The sequence below is a fragment of the Trichosurus vulpecula genome, chromosome 6 (assembly GCF_011100635.1).
Source record: "Trichosurus vulpecula isolate mTriVul1 chromosome 6, mTriVul1.pri, whole genome shotgun sequence".
Taxonomy (NCBI): Eukaryota; Metazoa; Chordata; class Mammalia; order Diprotodontia; family Phalangeridae; genus Trichosurus; species Trichosurus vulpecula.
The window spans coordinates 227,325,032-227,350,593 of NC_050578.1; the positions used below are offsets into that span (position 1 = coordinate 227,325,032).

General features: G+C 39.2%; 1 protein-coding gene across 2 annotated transcripts in view; it reads right to left on the minus strand.

Moving 5' to 3' along the window:
• SBF2 (SET binding factor 2) overlaps positions 1–25,562 on the minus strand; it is a 509,481-nt gene that overhangs the window by 444,012 nt on the left and 39,907 nt on the right. For both annotated transcript variants that reach the window (XM_036762802.1, XM_036762803.1), the window contains exon 2: positions 8,822–8,907. In XM_036762802.1, coding sequence (XP_036618697.1) covers positions 8,822–8,907 — 86 coding nt within the window. The remainder of the gene's footprint in view (positions 1–8,821; positions 8,908–25,562) is intronic.

The window sequence follows — 25,562 nt, forward strand, 5'->3', positions numbered from 1 at the left end:
ATGAACCCAGAATAAGGAAGACTTGGGTTCCCAGCTGTGTGACTTTGGGCAAGTCACTTACCCTTTCTAGGCATTAGTTCCCTCAATTGTAAAATGGAGGGACTGGACTTCATGGCCTCTAAGGTTCCTTTGAGCTCTAAATCTGCAATCCTATGAAATCTGTCTCTCTAACTGCCATTAACTAACTGATGTATTTAAATTCAGTTCACAAACATTTACTAATCTTACTCCCACTCACCGAAGCAGGCAATAAGAAGCCTAACTTGCTATCCACATAGAATCAAAGATTTAGAGCGGGAAAGGACATTGGATATCATCTCATCCAAACTCTTCATTTTACAGATAAGAAAACCAATCAAAAAGAATTTCTAACACCATTACATAGTGGTAGGCCATGGAAATGCAAAGAATGGCAAAAAATAGTCCCTCCCTTAAAAGAAATCACATTGTAATGGAGGCACAACACGAAAATAACTATGTACATACAAGACATACAGAATAGATGGGAAGCTATTTCAGAAGAGAAAAACCAATAGCTGAGGGCCTGACTGGAAAAGTCCTCTTGTAGAAGATGAGGTTTGAAGTGAGACTTAAACAAAAACAGGAAAATTACAAAGGGGAGGTGAGGAAGGAGAGCATTTAAGGTAAGAGACCCAGCCAGTACAAAGGCCCAGAGATGGGAGAAGGAATGTTGTGTCCAAAGAACAGGAAGTAAGATAGTGCAGCTGAAGTGTGTAGAGAGGGGTGACATATAAGAGGATGGGAAAGGGAGGAAGGGCCTAGGTTATAGACAACTTTAAATGTCAAATAAAAGACTTTATATTGGATGCCAGAGGTTATGAGGAGCCACTGGAGTGTACTGAGTAGGGCTATTTTGGCAGCTGGGTGGAGGATGGATTGGAGCAGTGAGAGACTTGAGGCACGAAGATCAAGTTGAAGGTTATTGTTATAGTCCAGGTGGAAAGGGATGAGGGAATGAACTGGAGTGATAGCTGTCTAAGTGGAGAGGAAATAGGATATGCTTTCATGGTACAAGTAATAACATCTGGCAACAGATTAGACATGTGGCATGAGAGGAGGAGTTAAGGATGACCCTAAGATTGCAAACCTAGGTAATCCTCATCTGCAAATTTGACAAGTGTGCTTTTGTACTTTTACCCAAGTCACTGATAAAAATACTGAGCTACATACCCTTTCACCAAGGTGATACTGACTTATTAATGATCAACTTTGAGTCTGATCATTCAGTTGCTGCCAAATTCCATTCAGCTATGCCACCATGACCTAGCCAGTACAGGCATCTTCCCATTATCCTATCTCTGCCTACCTCACGCTACCTGGAGCAACAATTCTCAGGACCTCTAGAGATCCTGCCCTCCCCACCCAATACACTTGGATATTTGCCCTGGGTCACAACTGGCTAAACTTCTAATTGAAGGGCAAGTCAAACTTCACCTCAAAACCCCAGCTGGCCCCAATTTAAACTTCATCCCATCAGGGACACTAGAGCCTAGCCAGCAAAGAATGCCACTCATACTCCCTCACCTCCACCTCTGTCATTCCAAATCTTGCTCAAGGAATAATGATCAAATTAACCTCACCATTGCTACTGGAAAAAAAAAAGCATGACAAACTCTGTGATTCTGAGTTCATGGTTGCCTAGATCAAAGCTGCCATTCCTGGTTACCGCTACCTACTTCCTTATGCCCCTTCATGTCAATCCAATCCACCTCTAGCTACCTTTTCCACTGTTCTTTGTGGGACCCTCATTCTGTTTTGTTTTTTACACACTGACCTTTATATTAGGCCTCTTCCTCTCATATTCCTTTAATATCCTTGTGGTCTCAGAAACCTGGCTCTCCTCTAAAGACACTGCCTCCTGACCACCCTCTCCAGTACTAGAGCCTTAATTTCTGCATCTGTAAAATGGGGATAATACACTTTACACTCCCTACATCATAGACTTTTAGAGAGAATGAGTTTTGCAAGCACTGAAGCCCTATAGAAATATTAACTATTAAGATCTGGTGTCACACTCTATCAAACTATAAGTTGCATGAGGAGAAGAATTCTGTCTTATCCAGACTTCATCGCTCCCTTAGCGTCTAGCACAGTATTTTACATGTACACTGGAATCTTTGACAAACCAGATTATAAAATTTCAAATTATATAAAATTAATGTGTAATATTTTAATGTAATAGGACTGGTAATGATGGAAAACAGCAGGCCGTCTTGTTCTGCTCTGGCTAAAGTGTATCTATCCCATGGAGCTCTAGCGCCATGAAACACTGAGGAGCCAGGATGCTCAGTATATTCTAGTCAAAGCAGTCCAGGAGAGGCCTGCTATTTATCTTCTAACTCATTATGTCCTTATCACCTCTTTTTCCCCTTTCCCCCATTATACTAAGAAGAACTGCTGGGTTCAGAAAATGTCTCAGAGCTCAAGACATCTAAACACTAACTAATGGTAAAACAACAATATTTTGCTGATGCTTCAAGACTTGGCCCCAGAAAACATTTGTTCCCATAGTCCAGAAATAAGACTACAAGCCATAGAATGACTCTGCAATACTATTATTCTACTGTTCTTTGAATGCTGACCCTAAAATTAACTCACATTTATTTGTATGGCTGTCTGTGGTTTCCTTGTATGACTAAAATATACAAAAAAAAAAATAAAAATAACTTCCAATTGGAAGAGCAGTCATTATGTAAGGTTGAACTTATTTTCATATTTTTATTTTTAAAATGCAACCAAATTAAAGTTCACTATTTCTTGGTAAAGGACAACTAAAGCAAAAGCATAAGGTAATTACTATGGGGGAAAATGGCAAATTAAAAAGTTACATTTAGAACTTGAAAGCCTAAAAATCATTTCTCTTCAGAATCACAGAATTTCAGAGCTGGAAGGAATCTCATGGTCATCAAGTCAATCTAGAGCCTTTCAAGTATTTGACACCCATTCTCCATCATTCTCCAGATACTACGGTGCCTCTCTCCCCTCCTCCCACTCTCTTCTTTTGTTCTATAGGCCAACTATTCCTAGTTCCTTCAACCATTCCTCATATGATACAAATTTGACTTCTGATTGCCCTCCAGTGGATCCTCCTCTCCAGATTACCACAGTCCCTTCTAAAACATGATGTGAAGAACAGAACACAATATTCCAGATGTAGTCTGACCAAGATCATCCACCTATCATCTTCATATTTCAAGACAGATTTTTGGTCAGAACCTGGGATTTCATTGGTATAGGAAACTCCTGGTAAGGAAAAACCCCTCTATCAATACAGTGAAGCAACTATTCAGCAGTAATCAAATCAACACTACTAACAACTACAACCCAACTTTCCCCAAAAGGCTGGTGGTCAACAGACTGCCCTACTGGCAATGGCTCCACATCCAGCTTTGTGATTTTCCAGACCAAAACACCTTCCATAAGCCACTGTTCCCTTTATATTCATTGTGTCCCCTTATTAGTTCCTTGGGGACAGATATAGTCTCTATCCCTGGCAGGTAGGTGATAGGATAAAATGCTGTTTCACCGTGCCTATTTCATATTGGATCCTACAGCTTAACTATAGAGAACTGATATAATTTACATTTAATATTGAATTTTTTAACACCAGGTATATACTGTATGGAGATGGAGAAGTGTCATTTAAAAATAATTTCAACCTGCCAAAATTATTTGAATGTAAGGGCTGACTTTAGGGAAAACTGTTAAAATGTAATCTAGCTATCCCCTTTAGGTAGAAGTTCACACAAGTTGTTCTTCCCCCTTACATCAGCTGTTATCAAATCCTTTATTCCTACTAAGGTATAAGCAATTAATAATAAAATAAAGTGTTGTGTCTCCATGGGAAGTATCTATTTTAGTAACAAAAAAATAATCCTGAATCTAAAGGATAGAATTTCACTAGCTAGTGAATTAAAGAGAATTTCTTTTGGGGCACAGAAATTTAAATTTCTACTTTGGGTCCTCTTTGAATGAGCAAATAAGTTAAGGACTATGAAAGAGAAGGCTTTAATTCAATTCAATAGACATAGACTAAGCACCTATTATTTGGCAACCAACACTAGGGTCCTAGAAATACACTGTCCAGGGTGAAGTAGGCCATAGTCCTGCCATTCCATTCTTCAAATAACACACTCTATTTCTGGAGCCCAAGGACAGACATCTAAAGATATCTAAAACATGATGGGTCTCTGGATTATAGATTCAGGGTTGTAAAGGACCTTAGAGACCATACTGAACTCTAGCCCTCTGCCTGTTAAACACTTCAAATGGGAAAATCGATGGGCTTCTCAAACTCAACATATCCAACATCAAACTCATTATCTTTTCTCCCAAACCCACTCCTCTTTTGAATTTACGTATTACTGCTAAGGGCACCACCACCTTTCCAGTCACTCAAGTTAACAACATAAATATCATCTTCCACTTTCACTCTGCCTCAACTTGAGTAGGAAATGGCAAACTGCTCCAGTCTCTTTGCCAAGAAAACCCCATGGACAGTTGGTCCATGGGTCATCAAGAGCCAGACACAACTGAATGACTGGACAACAACATCCTCATTCCCCATATCCAGACTGTTGCCAAATCTTGTCAGTTCTACCTCCACAACACCTTTCACATACATCCTTTTCTTTTCACCCATATGGGCCCCACTTCACTTAAGACCCCCATTACCTGATCTATATAAAAGCCCCCAATTGCTTCCCTTGCCTCAAAACTCTCACCTCTCCAATATATCCTCCACTCAGCTGATAGTGATATTCCAAAAGCACCTCTGACCATGTCACTCAACTATTCAATAAATTCCAGTGTATCCTTATTACCACTAAATATAAACTCTTCAGGAACTGAAGCTGTTTAGCTTGAGAGAGACATGTTAGCAATCATCAAATATTAGAAAGATCGGCATTCCAGGAAAAAGGACGAGATTTGTTTTTCCTGATGGAAGGCGGTCAGAACTGAACCAAAAGCAAATGTTATAAGGAAATGTGCTTCAGTTCCAAGTCTGGAAAAGCTCCTCATTAGAGTCATCACAAATGGAATGGGATGCTGCTGGGAGCAACAAGCTCCCTCCTTCTGAAAATCCTCGCACACAGGCTGCAGGACTGCTTGCTGTCAATACTGTAGATGGGCTTTATGATGTGGGTAGGAACTGGACTAGTACTTTATGTGTTCTTTTCCAATTCTAGATCTAGATTCAAATAAAAAATCAATGAATAAGTATTTAAAGGTACTGTCCTACATGCCAGGGATAGAAAGACACAAACGAAATAGTCTCAGCCCTCATGGGAACGGAGAGGGTCTGTAAAAGAAACAAAAGGTTGTATAGCATTCCATAGATATGTTTATTACTTCACAGAACATTCAGAAAAGAAGCAACCCTCAAATTAATAGAGGCCTTACAGAATACTATTTGCAGTCAAGCAGAAACACAACATTTAGCGATAAATAACTCATTTAGCTAAGAAACTGGGGCTTCAATAACCTCAGGGATTAAAAATTACATTATTTTGACAACAGATACCAGATAATTTAGATTGGTAGATAAACTATAGAAAAATCAACATCAGACAAACAAAATTTAAAAATATATAAATAAAATATTTTATAATCACAGTGTTAGATACAGAATGGACTTTATGGATCATTTAATCAAAATCCTTCATATTATAGATTGAGGAAACTAAGAACCAGAGAGGGAAGACATTTTCCCCAGAGGCAACTTTTCTGGGCCTCTGTTTCTTCATTTGTAAAATGTGAAGACTGGACTAGATGATGGGTTCTTAACTTAAGGACCATGAACATTTTTGTAATATTTTGATAACTATTCAAAGTAACTGGTTTCCTTTACAGCCCTATATATTTTTGTTTTATGCATTTTAAAATATTATTCTGAGAGGGATCTAAAAAAAGCTTCACCATACTGCCAAAGGGGTCTATGACACAAAATAAATTACAAAACCCTGAATATATAAACCAAAAGATGCCTTTCAGCTTTAAATCCTTTGAGTCTCTGACATGTGTCCTGGGTCATATAGCTAGTTGGTGGAATAGTCTAACCTAGAACCCCAAATTCCTGGCCTCCTATCAATATGATAGCAATTAACTAATATTCGCAGAGCTCAGGCTTCAGGCAGTATTGCCAAAGTAAAAATTATTGATTGTGGAAGGCTTTTACCTAATTATAGAGAGCTCAACTTCAATGACTCCTCCTTCACTGCCCTTCCCCAGCAGCAAATATCCCTACTCCTGACAGCCTGAACAGCTGAAAGGAAGAGTTCTAATACATTAGCACAGCAGTTTCTAAAGAAAAGCAACAGTGATTGCATTGTGTCATTATGTAGTATATCATTTGGCAAGTGTTCCATACCACTGCAGCTAGAATTGAAGGTGACCCTTTGGGGCACTAAGTACAGCCATAGATGCTTTGGACAGGTTTCAAAAACTGAACATAGCAACACATATTTTCTATATTCCAACAAGGCTCAGCAGAAAGTCACACACAGAGGGAGTCACATGCAAAAGTAAAGAAGGGAAAGTCAGGCAATATGAAATTGCAGACTATTAAACTGTACTGACTGCTTGTGTGTTGTGCCATGGCAGAAAAGGTAAGAAGGTGAGAACAAGAAGGAAAAAGAAAACCAATCAGAAGAGCACAAATCAAAAATCATACTCCACCATTTTCCTTTTTTTAAAAAAAAATTAATTTTATTGATAGTTTTCATTTCGCCTCACCCTCATTTTCACCCTCTATAACTTCTTCCTCCTCCATGAAAAAAAGTTTAAAAAGGAAAGAAATACAGTAAAACCAACCAACACATCAACTATGTTGGGAAATATGTGAAATGTTCTACACCCCTAGTCCCCCATCTCTACAAAGAGAGGAGGGAAGTGTACTTGCTCACCTCTTATTCAGGGCCACTACTAGTCATTATAATTACCCAGGATCCAGTTTCACTTTTTTGTTCTTTCCATTTACACTGTCATTTTCATTATGTAGATTGTTTTCCTGGTTCTATCTGCCTCACATTAGTTCACATATATTATTCCATAATTCTCTGAATTTTTCTTATTTGTCATGTCTTATTCCCCAGTGATATTCTGTTATATTAATATACTACAGTTTGTTTAATTATTTTCTTAATCAACAGGTACCTACTTTGCTTCTTGTTCTTTGCTATCACAAAAAAAGTGCTGCTATGATTATTTTGGTGTATGAGGGATTTTATTGTCTGTCAACAAACTCTCTGGAGTATATACCTACTAGTGGGACTTAGGAGTTAAAGAGTAGTGACATTTTAGTCACTTCCTTGGACTCAATGGAGTCTCAGGGGTCTAGATAACCAGTTTTTAGGGTATGGTGTAGAGGGAATTGTTTTCAAGGACTGAATTAGACTAGATGGTCTATAAAGGCCCTTCGAACTCTCTAAGAACCTGAGTTTGGTCATCTACGCCACAACCCACTTCTTAACATTTCGATAAAGGAAAACCTTTCACCTCCTAAGGAAACCCATTCCACTACTGAATAACTCTATGTATTAGGAATTTTGTCTTTACATTAAGCTTAAATCTGCCTCTTTTCCATTTCTACACACTGCTCCTATTTCTGGCCTCTAGAGTCAAGAAGAACAAGTATTATTATATCTCTTCTACCATATATGCAAACCCTTCAAACATCTGAAGACAGCTATCATGCCCCACCAAAAAAATCTTCTCTTCTCAGGAGAAAGAGTCCCAGGGCCTTCAACAAAGAGCTCCTCACATAGCAAGATACAGAAGCTCCTCACATTCCTTGTTATCCTTTCCTGGACATTCTCCAGGTTATTAGTCATTCCTAAAACATGGCACATAGAACTGAACACAATACTACAGAATGGCCTGATATAGTATAGGACAATCTGCTTCCTTTCCGTGGGGAGAGTTCAACTGGAAAGTGAATGCCCACTTGTCAGGTACACTGTAGAGAGGAATGTAGTTCAGGCACAGGTTGGATTGGATAACCTCTAAGTTCTCTTTTAATTCTGAGATTTAGTATTTCTGTAAACCTGTTAATGTTGAGGACATGGCAGCCGAATACAAAGTTTGTTTCAAAAAGAGAAGGACCAGGAACAATTTATAATGCTTTTGATTTGCTACAGGGAAATTTGTGATGAAAACAAGGCAGCAAAAGAAGACCCTGAATGAATTTTTTTGGTATTTTTAGCATTAATACTAGGAGTATCCTCCAACAAATCTCTTCTCCAGTGCCTCCTCTGATATGCAAAGGACACAGGTTTCTCAAAGGCAGTTCTAGAGTAGCACAAAGTTTGACAGGTTCTGCACCTAGAAGAGCTACAAACAGGAACCCAGGAGCTGCTGTCCTAACAAACTCCTGAAATGAGGACTCTCCACCAGAAAGTTAACCACTAGGTGCTGAAATGTGGAAACACAACTACTTGTGAAGAGTATCTACCACATTATGGAGATGTTACAATCTTTATCTGCAGAAAGGATATACATACGGATGAAACTACATTTTTTAAATTATCACAGTAACATGAAGTTTGCTACAACTGAAAGATCAAATTAATTAACACTAGATGTAATGACAGAGACTTAGATTATTGTAAAGAAAAAAAATGAGGGGCAGCTAGGTGGCTCAGTGAGTAGAGCACCAGCCCTGGAGTCAGGAAGACCTGAGTTCAAATCTGGCCTCAGACACTTGACACACTTACTAGCTGGTGAACTTGGGCAAGTCACTTAACCCCAACTGCCCTGCCTTGCCCCCTACAAAAAAAAATGTGATAAAGCAACATCTTACCAATTCGATTCCTTGTGGAAAAGGTGTGTCATCCCAATCCTTCTGTGGAAACCTCTGGATTATTTTTCCCATTCCTTCTGCAGACCCTGTAAAAGAAATTCAAGGCAAATTTATAATTATAACGTAAAATACCAACTAGCAAAATAACTATTTCTAAAACAATTCAACAAACCACTTATGACTAACTTTCAACAAGCAATTCAGTAAATATTTATTAAGCATGTTTATGCATAGTTTACTTATACAGGTTCTTATGACTATTTACAGGCTACAGAAAAAAAAGTTTAACTATATAATATTTTTTCTTACTTTCTTTATTTTTACTTCCATATTTTATTACTCAATATTTTTTAGTTTTCAGCATTGATTTCCACAAGATTTTGAGTTACAAATTTTCTCCCCATTTCTACCCTCCCCCCACTCTAAGAAGGCATATATTCTGATTGTCCCATTCTTCAATCAGCCCTCCCTTCTATCACCCCACTTCCCCCTCTGCCCATCCCTTTTCCCCTTACTTTCTGGTAGGGCAAAATAGATTTCTATGCCCCACTGCCTGTATACCTTCTTTCTCAGTTGCAAGCAAAAATGACTTTTTTTTTGACCATCTGCCTTTAAAACTTTGAGTTCCAAATTCTCTCCCCTCTTCCCTCCCCACTTACTCTCCCTAAGAAGGCAAGCAACTCAACATAGGCCACGCATGTATCATTATACAAAACACTCCCATAAATAGTCATGCTGTGAAAGACTAAATATTTTGCTCCTTCCTATCCTGTCCTCCTTTATTCAATTTTCTCCCTTGACCCTGTCCCTTTTCAAAAGTGCTTGCTTTTGATTTCTTCTTCCCCCATCTGCCCTCCCTTCTATCGTCCCCCCTTTTTAATCCCCTCCCCCCTACTTTCATGTGGGGTAAGATAGCCAATTGAGTGTGTATGTTATTCCCTCCTCAAGTCAATTCTGATGAGAGCAAGATTCACTCATTCCCCCTCACCTGCCCCCTCTTCCCTTCCAATGAACTGCTTTTTCTTGCCACTTTTATGTGAGATAATTTACCCCATTCTATCTCTCCCTTTCTCCCTCTCTCAATATATTCCTCTCTCATCGCTTAATTTTATTTTTTTAGACATCATCCCTTCATATTCAACTCATCCTGTGCCCTCTGTTTAAGTATATGTATATTCCCTTCAACTACGCTAATACTGAGAAAGGTCTTGTGAATTACACACATCATCTTTCCATGTAGGAATATAAGCAAAACAGTTCCACTTTAGTAAGTCCCTTATGATTTCTCTTTCTTGTTTACCTTTTCATGCTTCTCTTGATTCTTATGTTTGAAAGTCAAATTTTCTACTCAGCTCTGGTCTTTTCATTGAGAAAGCTTGAAAGTCCTCTATTTTCTCTATTTTATTTAAAGTCCATATTTTGCCTTGGAGCATTATACTCAGTTTTGCTGGGCAGGTGATTCTTGGTTTTAATCCTAACTCTTTTGACCTCCGGAATATCATATTCCAAGCCCTTTGATCCCTTAATGTGGAAGCTGCTAGATCCTGTCTTATCCTGATTGTGTTTCCACAATACTCAAATTGTTTCTTTCTGGCTACTTGCAGTATTTTCTCCTTGATCTGGGAGCTCTGGAATTTGGCGACAATATTCCTAGGAGTTTTCTTTTTGGGATCTTTTTCAAGAGGCTATCAGTGGATTCTTTCAATTTCTACTTTACCCTCTGGCTCTAGAATATCAGGGCAGTTCTCCTTGATAATTTCTTGAAAGATAATGTCTAGGCTCGTTTTTTGATCATGGCTTTCAGGTAGTCCAATCATTTTTAAATTCTCTCTCCTGGAAGATGGCAGCTGGTAAGCAGGGAATAGTGTGAGCTCCGTACGGAGACCCTCCAAAAACTTATAAAAAATGGCTCTGAACCAATTCTAGAATGGCAGAACCCACAAAACAGCAGAGGGAAGCAGGGCTCCAGCCCAGGACAGCCTGGATGGTCTCTGGGTGAGGTCTATACCACACGGAGCTGGGAGCTGGGAGCTGGGAACGGAGTGGAGCAGAGCCTGAGCGGCGTGGACCATCCAGACCAGAAGCCGGGCGGAGGGGGCCCTAGTGCCCTGATTCAGTGAGCTGCGGCAGTTACGAGACTTCTCAACCCACAAACACCAAAGACTGCGGAGAAGGTTAGTGGGAAAAGCTGCGGGAGTGGAAGGAGTTTGCGGTTTGGCTTCCAGCCCCAGGGGCAGCGGAGGTGGAGCAGCTACAGGTGTTGTTACTTCCGGCTCCAGGCCCACCTGGTGGGAGGAATTAAGTGGCGGATCACAGCAGGGGTGCACAGCCTGCTGAAGATCTAAGCCCAGTTCGGGTTGGGGGTTCTTGGGGAAGGAGCAGTGGTGGTGTGGCAGAGCTGGCACCTCCCCCCCCAAACGTGGAACATAGAACTGTGTAATCTACAAGCAGTCATACCCCACTGAAAAACTCAAGGGTCAAGTTAGTTGGCTGGGAACATGGCCAGGCAGCGAAAAGGCACCCAGATTCAGTCTCAGACTTTGCATTCTTTCTTTGCTGACAAAGAAGACCAAAACATACAGACAGAAGAAATTAATAAAGTAAAAGAGCCTACAACAGAAACCTCCAAGAAAAACAGGAACTGGTCCCAGGCCATGGAAGAGCTCAAAAAGGAGTTGGAAAAGCAAGTTAGAGAAGTAGAGGAAAAATTGGGAAGAGAAATGAGAAGGATGCGAGAAAACCATGAAAAACAAGTCAATGACTTGCTAAAGGAGACCCAAAAAAATACTGAAAAATACACTGAAGAAAACAACACCTTAAAAAACAGACTAACTCAAATGGCAAAACAGCTCCAAAAAGCCAATGAGGAGAAGAATGCCTTGAAAGGCAGAATTAGCCAAATAGAAAAGGAGGTCCAAAAGACCACTGAAGAAAATACTACTTTAAAAATTACATTGGAGCAAGTGGAAGCTAGTGACTTTATGAGAAATCAGGATATTATAAAACAGAACCAAAGGAATGAAAAAATGGAAGACAATGTGAAATATCTCCTTGGAAAAACCACTGACCTGGAAAATAGATCCAGGAGAGATAATTTAAAAATTATTGGACTACCTGAAAGCCATGATCAAAAAAAGAGCCTAGATATCATCTTTCAAGAAATTATGAAGGAGAACTGCCCTGATATTCTAGAGCCACAGGGCAAAATACAAATTGAAAGAATCCATCGATCACCTCCTCAAATGGATCCCAAAAAGAAATCTCCTAGGAATATTGTCGCCAAATTCCAGAGCTCCCAGATCAAGGAGAAAATACTGCAAGCAGCCAGAAAGAAACAATTTGAGTATTGTGGAAACCCAATCAGAATAATCCAAGATCTGGCAGCTTCTACATTAAGAGATCGAAGGGCTTGGAATGCGATATTCTGGAGGTCAATGGAGCTAGGATTAAAACCTAGAATCACCTACCCAGCAAAACTGAGTACCATGTTCCAAGGCAAAATATGGACTTTCAATAAAATAGAGGACTTTCAAGCTTTCTCAGTGAAAAGACCAGAACTGAATAGAAAATTTGACTTTCAAACACAAGAATCAAGAGAAGCATGAAAAGGAAATCAAGAAACAGAAATTGCAAGGGACTTACTAAAGTTGAACTGTTTTGTTTACATTCCTACATGGAAAGATGATGTGTATGATTCATGAGACCTCAGTATTAGGGTAGTTGAAGGGAATATGCATATATATGTTTATGTATATGTATAAGTGAATGTGTATGTATGTATGTATCTATGTGTATATGTATGCATGTGTATGTATGTGTATATATATGTGTGTGTGTTTTTATTTATATATATATATATATATGTAAAACAGAGAGAGCAGACACAGGGTGAGTTGAAGATGAAGGGAAGATATCTAAAAGAAAATGAAATTAAGGAATGAGAGAGCAACATACTGAGAGAGGGAGATAGGGAGAGATAGAATGGGGTGGATTATCTCGCATAAAGGTGGCAAGAGGAAGAAGTTCTGTGGAAGGAGGGGAGAGGGCAGGTGAGGGGGGAATGAGTGAACCTTGCTCTCATCAGATTTGGCCTGAGGAGGGAACACCATACATACTCAGTTGGGTATCTTACCCCACAGGAAAGAAGAGGGAGGAAGATAAAAAAAATAAAAGGGGGGGGATAATGGAGGGGAGGGCAGATGGGAGTGGAGGTAATCAAAACAAACACTTTGGAAAGGGGACAGGGTCAAGGGAGAAAATTCAATAAAGTGGGATGGGTTGGGAAGGAGCAAAATGTAGTTAGCCTTTCACAACATGAGTATTATAGAAGGGTTATACATAATGATACATGCGTGGCCTAGGTTGAAGTGCTCGACTTCTTAGGGAGGGTGGGTGGGAAGGGAAGAGGGGAGAGAATGTGGAACTCAAAGTTTTAAAAACAGATGTTCAAAAACAAAAAAAATGTTTTTGCATGCAACTAAAAAATAAGATACACAGGCAATGGGGCGTAGAAATTTTTCTTGCCCTACAAGAAAGGAAGGGAAAAGGGGATGAGAGGAGACGGTGGTGATAGAGGGGAGGGCTGACTGGGGAACAGGGCAACCAGAATATATGCCATCTTGGAATGGGGGGGAGGGTAGAAATGGGGAGAAAATTTGTAATTCAAACTGTTGTGAAAATCAATGCTGAAAACCAAATATGTTAAATAAATAAATTTAAATTAAAAAAAAAATTCTCTCTCCCGGATCTACTTTCCAGGTCAGTGGTTTTTCCAATGAGATATTTCACATTGTCTTCATTCCTTTGGTTCTGTTTTATAATACCTTGATTTCTCATAAAGTCACTAGCTTCCACTTGCTCCATTCTAATTTTTAAGATAGTATTTTCTTCAGTGGTCTTTTGGATCTCCTTTTCCATTTGGGTAATTCTGCCTTTCAAGGCATTCTTCTCCTCATTGGTTTTTTGGAGCTCTTTTGCTATTTGAGTTAGCCTATTTTTAAGGTGTTATTTTCTTCAGTATTTTTTTGGTTCTCCTTTAGTAAGTCATTCACTTGTCTTTCATGGTTTTCTCTCATCACTCTCATTTCTCTTCCCAATTTTTCCTCTACTTCTCTAACTTGCTTTTCCAAATCCTTTTTGAGCTCTTCCCTGGCCTGAGACCAGTTCATGTTTTTCTTGGAGGCTTTTGAAGTAGGCTCTTTGACTTTGTTGACTTCTTCTGGCTGTATGTTTGGATCTTCTTTGTCACCAAAGAAAGATTCCAAAGTCTGAATCTGAGAGCATTTTCGCTGCCTGTTCATGTTTCCAGCCAAGTAACTGACCCTTGAGCTTTTTGTCAAGGAATGACTGCTTGTACAGTAGAGAATACTTTGCCCCAAGCTTTAGGGGATGTGCTGTTGTTTTCAGAGCTACTTCTACACAGCAAGTTCTGCCACACCAGTGTTCCTCTTCCCCCAAGAACCACCAACCCAGACTGCAACCCAGATCCAAGCAGGCTCTGCACTCCTGCTCTGATCTGCTGCTTAATTCCTCCCACCAGGTGGGCTTGGGCCTGGAAGCAACTGCAGCTGGAGCTCTGGAAGTAACCCCAGAGCTGCATCACTTCCACGCCCCCAGGGGCTAGGGACGACTGCAAACTCCTTTCACTCCAATCCAGCAGTTTTTCCCACAAACCTGCTCCATTGTGTTTGGTGTCTGTAGGTTGAGAAGTCTGATAACTGCCACAACTCAATGATTCAGGGCCCTACCACCTGTTCCACCCGGCTCCTGGTCTGGTTGGTCCTGGCGCGACCTAGGCTGGCCTGTGCTCCACTCTGCTCCCAGCTCTGTGTGATAGACCCTTCCCAGTGACCACCCAGGCTTTCCTGGGCTGGAGCCCTGCTTCCCTCTGTTATTTCGTGGGTTCTGCAGCTCTAGAATTTGTTCAGACCCATTTTTTACAGGTGTTTGGAGGGACCTGGAGGAGAGCTTAAGCAAGTCCTTGCTTTCCAGTCACAATCTTGGCTCTGTCCCCCCATAATGTTTTAACTACATAATTAGTTTTATAATTGTAAGTAATCCTTGACTTAAGAAAATAGATTTGTGCAAATGTCTCATTTTTTGAAAATTGTTAAAAAGCATATTTCAAAAATTGTAGACTAATGACCTTGGCATTAGTTCTCAACATAACTCTAAAACAGACCATTAAATAAATGGCTGGTGAATACTTGGGAAAACAGAAGGAATCACAAGAAGACAGCATAGTCATTAAAATAACAAAGTCAAAACTGCTACATCCAAAGCCTCAAAAAAAAAATTTTTGAACTGATCTAAAAATGTGAATTCGTTTCAGGCCCAAAAAGAATTCCTAGGAGACCTCAAAAAGGATTTTAAAAATCAAATAATAGTGGTAGAGGGGAAAACAAGTGAGAATGATGCCAGAAAATCATGAAAAAAGAGTCACTAGCTTGGTAAAGGAGGCACAAAAAAATACTGAAGAAAACAACACCTTAAAAAACAGAATAGGACAAGTGGTAAAAGAGGCACAAAAATCTACTGAAGAACTCTTCAAAAAGTAGAACTGATGGCAGTTTTTGGATCAAGAAATTAAAGCTACCTATAGTCATATGAAAAAATGCTCTAAATCACTATTGATTAGAGAAATGCAAATTAAAACAACTCTGAGGTACCACATCACTCCTATCAGATTGGCTAACATGACAAAACAGGAAAATGACAAATGTTAGAGAAGAGGCGGGAAAATTGGAACACTAATGCATTGTTGGTGGAGTTGTGAACTGGTCCAACCATTCTGGAGAGCAATTTGGAACTATGCCCAAAGGGCTATAAAACTGTGCATACCCTTTGATCTAGCAATACCACTACTAGATCTGTGTCCCAAAGAGATCACAAAAAGGGGAAAAGGATACACATGTACAAAAATATTTATAGCAGCTCTTTTTGAGGTGGCAAAGAATGGAAACTGTGGGGATGCTTATCAATTGGGGAATGGCTGAACCAGTTGTGGTACATGAATGTAATGTAATACTACCGTTACATAAAAAAATGATGAGAAGGTGGGTTTCAGAAAAACCTGGAAAGACCTACATGAACTAATACTGAATGAAGTGAGCAGAAGCAGGAGAACATTGTATACAGTAACAGTAACATTGTGCAATGACCAACTTTGATAGACTAAGCTCTCCTCAGCAATGCAAGGATATAATTCCAAAAGACTCATGAAAGAAAATGCTAGCCACATCCAGAGAAAGAACTATGGAGTCTCAATACAGATCAAAGTATACTATTTTTCTCTCTCTTTTTCGCTTTCTTGCAGTTTTCTCCTTTTATTCTGATTCTTCTTTCACAACATGACTAATGAGGAAATATGTTTAATATGATTGTACATGTTTAGCCTATATCAGATGACATGCCATCTTGGGGAGGAGAGTGGTAAGGGAGGGAGAAAAATCTAGAACTTAAAGTCTTATAAAAGTGAATGTTGAAAACTAAAAATTAATTAGTTTAATTTTTTTAAAGCAGAATTGCTCAAATGGGGGAGGGGTATAAATGCTTACTTTAGAAATAATTCCTTAAAATTAGTAATAGGCAAGTGGATGCTGATGATTCCATGAGACATCAAGAAACAAAACGAAGTCAAAAGAATGAAAAAATAGAAGAAAAGTGAACTCTCATGAACTCTCATTGGAAAAACAAGTGACCTGGAAAACAGATCAAGGAGAGATAATTTAAGAATTATTGGACTACCTGAAAGCCATGGTCAAAAAAAGAACCTAGATATCATATATGTGAAGAAATTATCACGGAAAATTGCCCTGACATTCTAGAATACAGATGTGCTCACGCACACACACACATAAAACCCAAAACTCTAACCTATTTGTGACCTTATCAATGTACTTCCTTCAGTAACGCAGAACATATTCCATGCATGCCTGCCTGTTCTGTTAGACTCTTGTCCGTATCACCTCACAAATCTGCCACAGAGGGCTCAGTTAATATATTAGGAAGCTTCCTCTTGTTCTTTTGACATTGCATAGATACTAATGCAGCACTCAGGCTGTCCATTAGTTATCCTTAGATCTGACCAAGTTACCAACCATCTCACCTTTTTTTCGCAGTCTTACATTTCTTCTTGACTGATATCCTTACAGCATTTCTCCCCAATAAGTCCTCATCTATGATGTGTGCCTGTTCACATATACATATAACTTAGCAGGCTGCACATATACTGTATTATATGTGGTAAGGAGCAATGGAAATAAAGAAGAAATCCAGACAGAGTATGCTAGGACTATCTGGAAAAGGAGAGAAAACTTTCAGTTGTGAGAGGGAAGGAATTCAAGGAAGATTTTCCAGAAGAGGTGGCACCTAAGCTGAGCATTGAAAGAAGATAAAAATCATGAAAGAGAAATGAAGAGGAAACAAATTCCAGAGAAAGAGAACTTGTGTGAAGGGCATGGAGATAGATGATGATATTTCCAATTCTGGAAATAATACAATATAAGGTGGAAAGGGAGAAAGAAATCAGACTGCAAAGGACCTTAAATGCCTGCTTGAGGGCACTGTATTTAATATTACTAGCAAGAGAAAACCATTGAAGTTTTTTGAGCAAGGGAGTGTCATGATCAATCTTGTGCCTTAGGAGAATTATTTGGCAGTACACAGTATGGATTAGAGAGAGGAAGGGAATGGTTTAAAATAAACCATGGAAGAGTTAATGCTGACCTGAAATTGGGTGGTGGCCCTGAGAAGAAAAAGGCAACATTATATGTCAGAGAAGTTGTAGAATGAATAAACACATAAGGGTGAAGTAGGGGAGGGGGCAGCAGAGACAGCAGACAGCTGTGGAGAACTAAAGGGAAGTTACTAAAATTTAAAGGGTTGAAGGGAGAGACAAGAGAATGAACAGAATATCCAAGATGCACTAATCAGAAAGTGCAGGTCCTTACAGGATAGATTTTAGAAGAGTCTATTTTCTTTTTTTCTTTTTTTTTTTTTTTGCAGGGGAGAAGGCAGGGCAATTAGGGTAAAGTGACTTGCTCAAGGTCACACAGCTAGTAAGTGTGCCAAGTGTCTGAGGCTGGATTTGCTCAGGTCCTCCTGACTCCAGGGCCAGTGCTCTACTCACTGTGCCACCTAGCTGCCCCTAGAAGAGTCTATTTTAAAAGGCCAGGGAGAGGAGGAAAATAGAATTCTTCACAGAAAACCAAGAAGACCAGACACTATCAGGTTAGTGTGGAAGGAGACTGCAAAGTGTCTTATTATGTAATAGCCAATGAGAAAGAGTCTAATGAAACTCCAAAAAGGGATATACATACTTATCCCAGATACTAAAAGAGGGTAAGAGGGGGGCACCAGAGGAAATAGCTTGACCCAGGATTGTAGGGTAGACTAGGTAAAAGATGCTTAATCTCAAGGATCAGGGCCAAGAGAAAGGGATGGGAACTTAATGGGAATATTGGGAGAGACTGTTTAGTGTTATAAACCTGCACCAGCAAAAACTAAGAAGCACCTGTATTTGTGATTCACCTGCACCATACATGTCAATAGCACATGGTCCAACTTTCCCTAACACTATAGAAAAGTTTAGCTGGACATTTGGTGAAAATTGAGAGTAACTGGGCACTGCCAGAGGAATAGCAGCATGGCAATGGGAAAAGCATAGGATCAAGGGATACATGTAAAAACTACTCCCTTTTTTTTCCTGGTGTGCAGCAGCAAAAAGAGAACATAAAATGCATCTTACTGGGCAATCATACCCCGTTTTGTTATATGATTTCCTTGGTGTGGGAACTGTTTACACAGATTGAGACCACAGCCATTCTACAACTTAGGTAATGAAGCCTTACAGCAGTCTCGGAGGCTCAGGGAAGCTCCATGATTTGCACATGGTAATAGAGCCAGTAAGTAGGAGAGTCAGATTTTGAACCCAGGTTTTTCTGACACCAAGTCCAGTAATGCCACAATTGCTCTTTCTGGGTTATGTGATTCACTTTATCAATGCTTAATATTAAGATTTAAAGTTAATTTTCATTCTTTCAACAGACACTACTTGACCATGAAGTAAGGCCAGTCCTATAAGGGTAAAAGTTAGAAAGAACCCCAAAAAGATTTTTAAATTTTTAAATGGCCAATGAACATGAGGATAACCAACAGGTGATGCAACATATATGTTAAATGAACTAACTAAAGAATTTTAACAACAAATAAGGCCAGGAACTGGATCTGTAATTTCATTAGTATAGGGAACTAACTCCCAGATGAGGAACTCCCTCTACCAATGCAATTCCTTCTACCCTTTCTACAACTTACAGCCTTAAAGAGCTACCTCAGCCACTGAGAGAGTAAGTGGTTTGCCCAGGGTCCCAAAGTGTCAGAAGCAGGACCTGAAAGCAGGTCTTTCTGCCTTCCAGGCTGTCTCCCTATCCATTATTCCCTGCTAGCTCTCACAACACAAAAGAATAATTCCCTTTAAGTTAAGAGCATGTAAGAAATCCAATGCTTTTTCCTTGGCAATCCCATTGCAGAAATTACTCTTCCACTTTAAGCATTGTTTATAGAAATATCAGTTCCTAAACCCCAGTCTCTTCATCAACTTTCTTGCATAAATCTTTGTCCCATTTTGGGTCAAAATGCCATCTCTTTCATGCCCTTTAAATTCCAGAAGTGAACTGTTCGTGCATTTTACATTCCAAATTAATGAGAAATATGATAAACTGTTTCTTTACTTGCAAACTATTGATAGTACTGTGTCTGAGCTATGTTAACTCTTTATTTTTCCTCTTTAAATGCAAGCTTGTTATGTTTCTACTACTTGCTTTACTAAAAAGCATTTTTCTAAAACCTTAAACTAACATCTACAATGCAAATATATAAAAATTCTCAAGCAATAAAGATTTTAAGTTAGAAGATAATCTTGCAAATTTTAACAATTAAAGCAATCCTTTAATTCAATGTTTGAAAAGCACATCTTATAAATCTCATTTCTTGAATATTTTTTGACAAGGATGAAATATAATTTCTCATCAATCAACCAAGTAGTATTTATTGAATGAATGTTATCCGTTATCTTATGTTCTGCAGGGCATACAAAGATGCATATGCCCTGGCCCCTGGCTTCAAAGAATTTAAAGTCTATCTGTCCAAACTTAAGTTTGATCTGGTTTAGATATAACATATCAAATGATTGTTGCACTGCAGGCATTGCTGCTAATTGGAATACTGACTTTGCTGTGAATTTTGTTTTCACTGAAAAAAGTGGATACAATTTGTGCAGTAGTTGTCCTAAAAAAATATATACCCTGTAATTTTAGTCACTGCTTCTCTGATCTCCTCTTTCCTCTCCCCCATGGGAAACACATTCCACATTTTGGAAAACCAGCCTAGAGGCAATTAGGGGAGCAAATTAAGCCACTTAAGAGAAGAGATGAGGCTTCTGAGTTTAAGATGCCAATGTACTATCCAGTTAAAAGTGCCCAGGCAAGCAGTTTATAATTCAGGACTAGAACGGATGTCAGGGCTCAATATACAGATCTGGGACTCATCTGCTTAGATTGGATCAATTATAACCATGGGAGTTAATGACCTAAGAGACAGTATAGGAAAAAGGGGTCTTGGGGAACATCTACCTTTAGATATTTAGATGTTAAATATTTTAGGGCAATGGATTAATGATTCAGCAAAAGAGTCAGTCAACAAGCATTTATTAAGTGCCTGCTATGTGCCAGGAACTATACTAAGCACTGAGAAAACAAAGAAAGGCATAAAAACAAAACAAAATAAAAAAAGCCTAGTCCCTGCCCTCGAAAAGCTCATAGACTAACGGGAGAGAAATCATGCAAACAATTTTGTACAAATTCAACTGAAGGCAGTCTCAAGGGGAAGCATTAAGGAAGACTAGGAAAGGCTTCTTGCAAAAGGTGGAACTTTAGCTGACACTTCAAGGAAGCCAGGAAGAAGAGATGAGCTCAGAGGGGCAGTGTTCCAAGAATAGGGGACAGCTAGTAAAAATGACCAAAGTCTGAAGATGCTAGTGTCTTTTGCAAGAAATCAGAAGGAGACCATGTTACTGGATCAGAGTATGTGGGCGTAAAAGGAATAAAGTATAAAAGACTGAAGAGAAGGTCAGCTAGGTGGCGCAGTGTTTAGAGCCCCAGCCCTGGGGTCATGAAGACCTGAGTTCAAATCCAACATCTGACACTTTCTAGCTCTGTGACCCTGGGCAAGTCACTTAACTCCAATTGCCTCAAAGGGGGGAAAAAGGCTGAAAAAAAGAGGAAGGGGCCAGGCTATGAAGGGCTTTAAAAGCCAGAGGATTCTATATTTGATCCTGAAGGTAAGTGGGAAGCACAGCAATTTACTGAATAGGGGAGTGGCGTGGTGAGACTTGTGCTTAAGGAACATTTGACAGGTGAGTGGAAGACGGACTGAAGTGCGGAGACACTTAGGCAAGGAGCCGAACTAGCAGGTTGTGGAGGTGATGAGAGCCTGCACCATAATGGTGGAAGTGTTAGAAGAGGGAAGTCGAGATATAGGAGAGATGTTATGAAGGTATTAATTACAGGATTTTACAATGGAAATGGCCAGACAGGAGAAGATATAAGCAACTTTTCTCCAGCAATATTTGGCAGTGAAAGTAGGCAAATGAGGAGTTTAAATCAAGATTGGGGAACTGGAAATGTGTAAACACGGTAGCAGATCCTAGACGGGTAGTGAATCAATGGGAGTTAAATTGAGTAATCATGAGCTTACGACTGAAAAGGAAGGAAAACGAGGCTGAAGTGATGATCCAAGAGGGTAGGAGCAGAGGATGAAACGAGAAGGAAGAGTAAATGTTTAAAGAGAAGATGGGGGAAAGAACAAGCATTTATTAAGCACCTACTATGTGCGAGCCACTTGTAAGAACTTTACAAATGCTATCTCATTTGATTCTCATAATTCTGTAAGATAGATACTGTTATTATCCCCATTTCACAGCTGAAAAAAAAAAAGGCAGAGGGAGGTTAAATTACTTGTCCTGGGTTATACAGCCAATAAAATATCTGAGGCCAGATTTGAACTCATGTTTTCCTAACTCCAGGCCCAGTACTCTATCCACTGCAACACCTAGCTGTCTTTAAAAATAGAATATGCACAAGTAGAACTCTGCATGTTCTGTCTTTAGGAAAAAAGAAAAAAACACATTGATTACATGCCTACTGTGTACAAGGCAATGAACTAAACACTTTACAAATCTTATCTCATTTGATCCTCTCAACAATCCTGGGAGTGAGGTGCTATTATTTCCCCTATTTTACAGTTGAGGAAACTGAGGCAAACAGAGATTAAATAACTTGCCCAGGGTCACACGGCTAGTAAGTATCTAGAGACACATTTTAACTCAGGTCTTTCTGACTCCAGACCCAATGCTCTATCTACTTCGCCACTTGATGAGTGGAGAAATGGAAGGATAGGGGATTATGATCAGAGGAAAGAATTTCAGAGTTGAAGGTCATGGAGGAAACATAGTTGGGGTTAATGATGAGTTATAAGGTTGTGAGCACCCTGTGAGTGGTTGAAACAGAAGAGAAATGTAGGTCATGGAAGTTAATGGGATTGATGAATTGGGAGTTGGATGGATATCAAGCTGTAGGTTGAAATTCTAAAGTAGTAATGTAAATATTCAGGTGGAGAAGACTATATGTCAGATAAGGAATTTCCTTTAGAAAAGAAGAGAGAAGGATTTGGAGGCCAGTAAGTTACTGGCTAATACAGATGCATGTGGTAAAACTCAAAGGAGAAGAGTTTGATGAGTTGGGATAATCTAAAATTGGTAAGGTGCAACAAGCATGCCTGCTTCTTCTTTTGGCCCAGGATGTACTGGGAGGCATTGGAGGAGGGTAACCAATCTAATTAGAGAGAAAATAGTCAAGGATACAGTGTCCCTTCTAGCAGGAATCTGGTTTCTGTGAGCACTGGGGGGATGCAAAGGATGCAATGAAGAAATGTGAGATATGGGGAAGTTTATTAACAGCTGAGTGGGAATTGCAGACAGTATGATGTGATAGAAGAGCCAAGGTGGTTATGGACTATGAAGCAGGAGCTGAAGTGGATAGGAATGAGAATACAGGGGGAAGGAGTTTCACTTCAGCAGAGAGACTAAATCACAGAGATAAGACAAGCTAGATTCAAATGTAGCTCTTCAGAGCCCAAGTCCAACATACTAACATTTTTCTATCATGTTCTCCCTCTAAGCTATGAGACAAAAGGAATAAAATCACTGTCATACGTGGGAAAATTAGAAAACAGCAATTATTTCACACCACTTCCAAAAAAATCATCCTAATGCACATGCCTGATCACTTTCCTCTACTCAAAAACTCCCAGCAGTTCCTTGCTGTCCAATGAATCAAGAACAGATTCCTTAGCCTGACATTCAAGGTCTTCAATCAGACTCCAACTTAGCCTTTCAGCCATATCTTACAATATTTCTCTCCAAAGACTCGATGATCCACACAAACTGGGCTGCTCATCACTCCCTGATCTCATCTCGTTCTGTCTTGTCCCCAAGCCTTTGCAAAAACCTATAATGGTCTCCCTGACATCTTTGTTGAAATCTCTTTTTTTCCTTTAAGACCTCTATGACGCCTTTCCTGATATCTTCAGCTAACAGTGATCTTCACCCACAAATATATCAATCTGTTTGATATCTCTATTGCTCTGAATATAATGTAACTTGTATCAACCATCATCTGTGTACACTAAACAAGTGTCTTGATGGCAGTGACTACTTAAAAAACATATTATCCCTATTCCTTGCCAAGTACAGTTCTTCACAAACACTAGGTTTTAAATAAATGCCAACTGAATATTGAATATTTTAGGAGATAAGCAGCTAAACTATAGAAGTATTAGGTCTTCATGGGAAGTCCAGGCTTTCTAGAACTATGTTACATAAATAATTCATCATTTTTTTAAAAAATCAGAAAAAACTGATATTCTTTTTTGGCATTAGACCCAAATCACAAAAGTTAACCAAGAATGTATAATACACTCTTCCCAGAGCTTTCTTTTTAAATGTTTTACACATCTGGCAAACTTGATGCTCACATTTAATACTGCCAAGAAATTTACTGAATAATACAAGGAACTTAATTATGTATTTGCTGGCCACCTGCCACATTTTTGAGACTACAACCCAAATAGCAGGCTGACACTAAAACCTAAAAACAATCCTGTTGGCTTCTAGCATAATTTGGAGGTCAGAAAAGTAACCAGTTATACAAATACACGGAAATTTCATTAGCGCCATTCATATCAAAGGGTGGTACCAATCAGTAGTAACACCTTTCAAGTATTATTACATTCATAAAATCTCAGATTAGTAGGGACCTTGGAAAACCAACTAGTTTAAACTCTCACCCAAATCACAAATACAGTATCACTAATGGAGGCCACACATTCTCTGCCTAAACACTACCAGTGACAGGGAACTCACTACCTTAAAAGTAAACCTGATTCCAAAAGACTCATGACGAAAATCCCGACGAACTCATGATGAAATATGCTATCCACCGCCAGACAGAGAACTGATGGATTCAGAATACAAACTGAAAACTATCTTTTTTCCCCGATACAGTTAATATAGGAATTTGTTTTGACTATACAGATTTATAATGGGTTTAATTTTTCTTGCCTTTTCAATGGGTTGGAGAAGGAGAAGAAAGAGAGAATACAGAACTGAGAATAAAATAAAATTGAATTAAAAATAACTATAGAATATTAAAAAAATAAACCTACAGTGATTGTTAGAAAAGTCTTCATTATTTTGAAGTCTGCCTTTCCTACAACTTCCACCCATTAATCCTAATTTTGCTAAATGGAGCCACAGAAAATGCCTACTACCTTTTTTAATACATGTTTTTTGAATACTTTCTTTTAAAACGGCATATATGCCCCTTTATTATCTGGAATGTCTTCCCATGCACCCACACTAGCTTGTCCAAGGAACATTTAAAATTCAGGCACCACAACTGAGCACAAGACAGAGGAGTACAAACAGGGAAAGTTACAGGGCCTCTTACCTCCCTTGTTCCAGGACACGACTTCTATTAATGCAGCCTAATACCCCAGCAGTATCCTTGGCAGCTACAGCACACTTCTGGCTTACAACAAGCTTGCAAGCGACTAAAACTCCAAGTCTTTTTCATGTGAATTACTGTTAATAAACATTTGTTGAAATAAATTAAACTAGGCTATGTCTTCCCTGTTACATGATGTATGTGTGTTTAATCCATGAGAAGGGTTTTACATTTATCCTTATTAAATTTGGTTCAAGCCATCACACTGCAAACTCTCAATGTGATTTTGAATCCCCTTTTTTTTTTTCATTCAAACTATTAGCTACAGCATTCAGCTTTGTGTCACCTTTCGCTGGTGTTCAGTCATTTTTTTTTTCAGTCATGCCTGACTCTCCATGATCCCATTTGGGATTTATTTTGCCAAAGATACTGGAGTGGTTTGCCATTTCCTTCTCCAGATCCTTTTACAGATGAAGAAATGGAGGTAAACAGGGTGAAGTGATTTGTCCAGGGTCACATGGCTAGTAAGTGTCTGAGACCAGATTTGAATTAAGAAAGATGAGTCCTGACTGTAGTCCTGGCACTCTAACCACTGCACCACCTAGTTGCCCATAAAAAGATTTCCTACCAATATAAAATATTCCTAGCCAATATAATATGCATAAAATATGTTCAGCAAA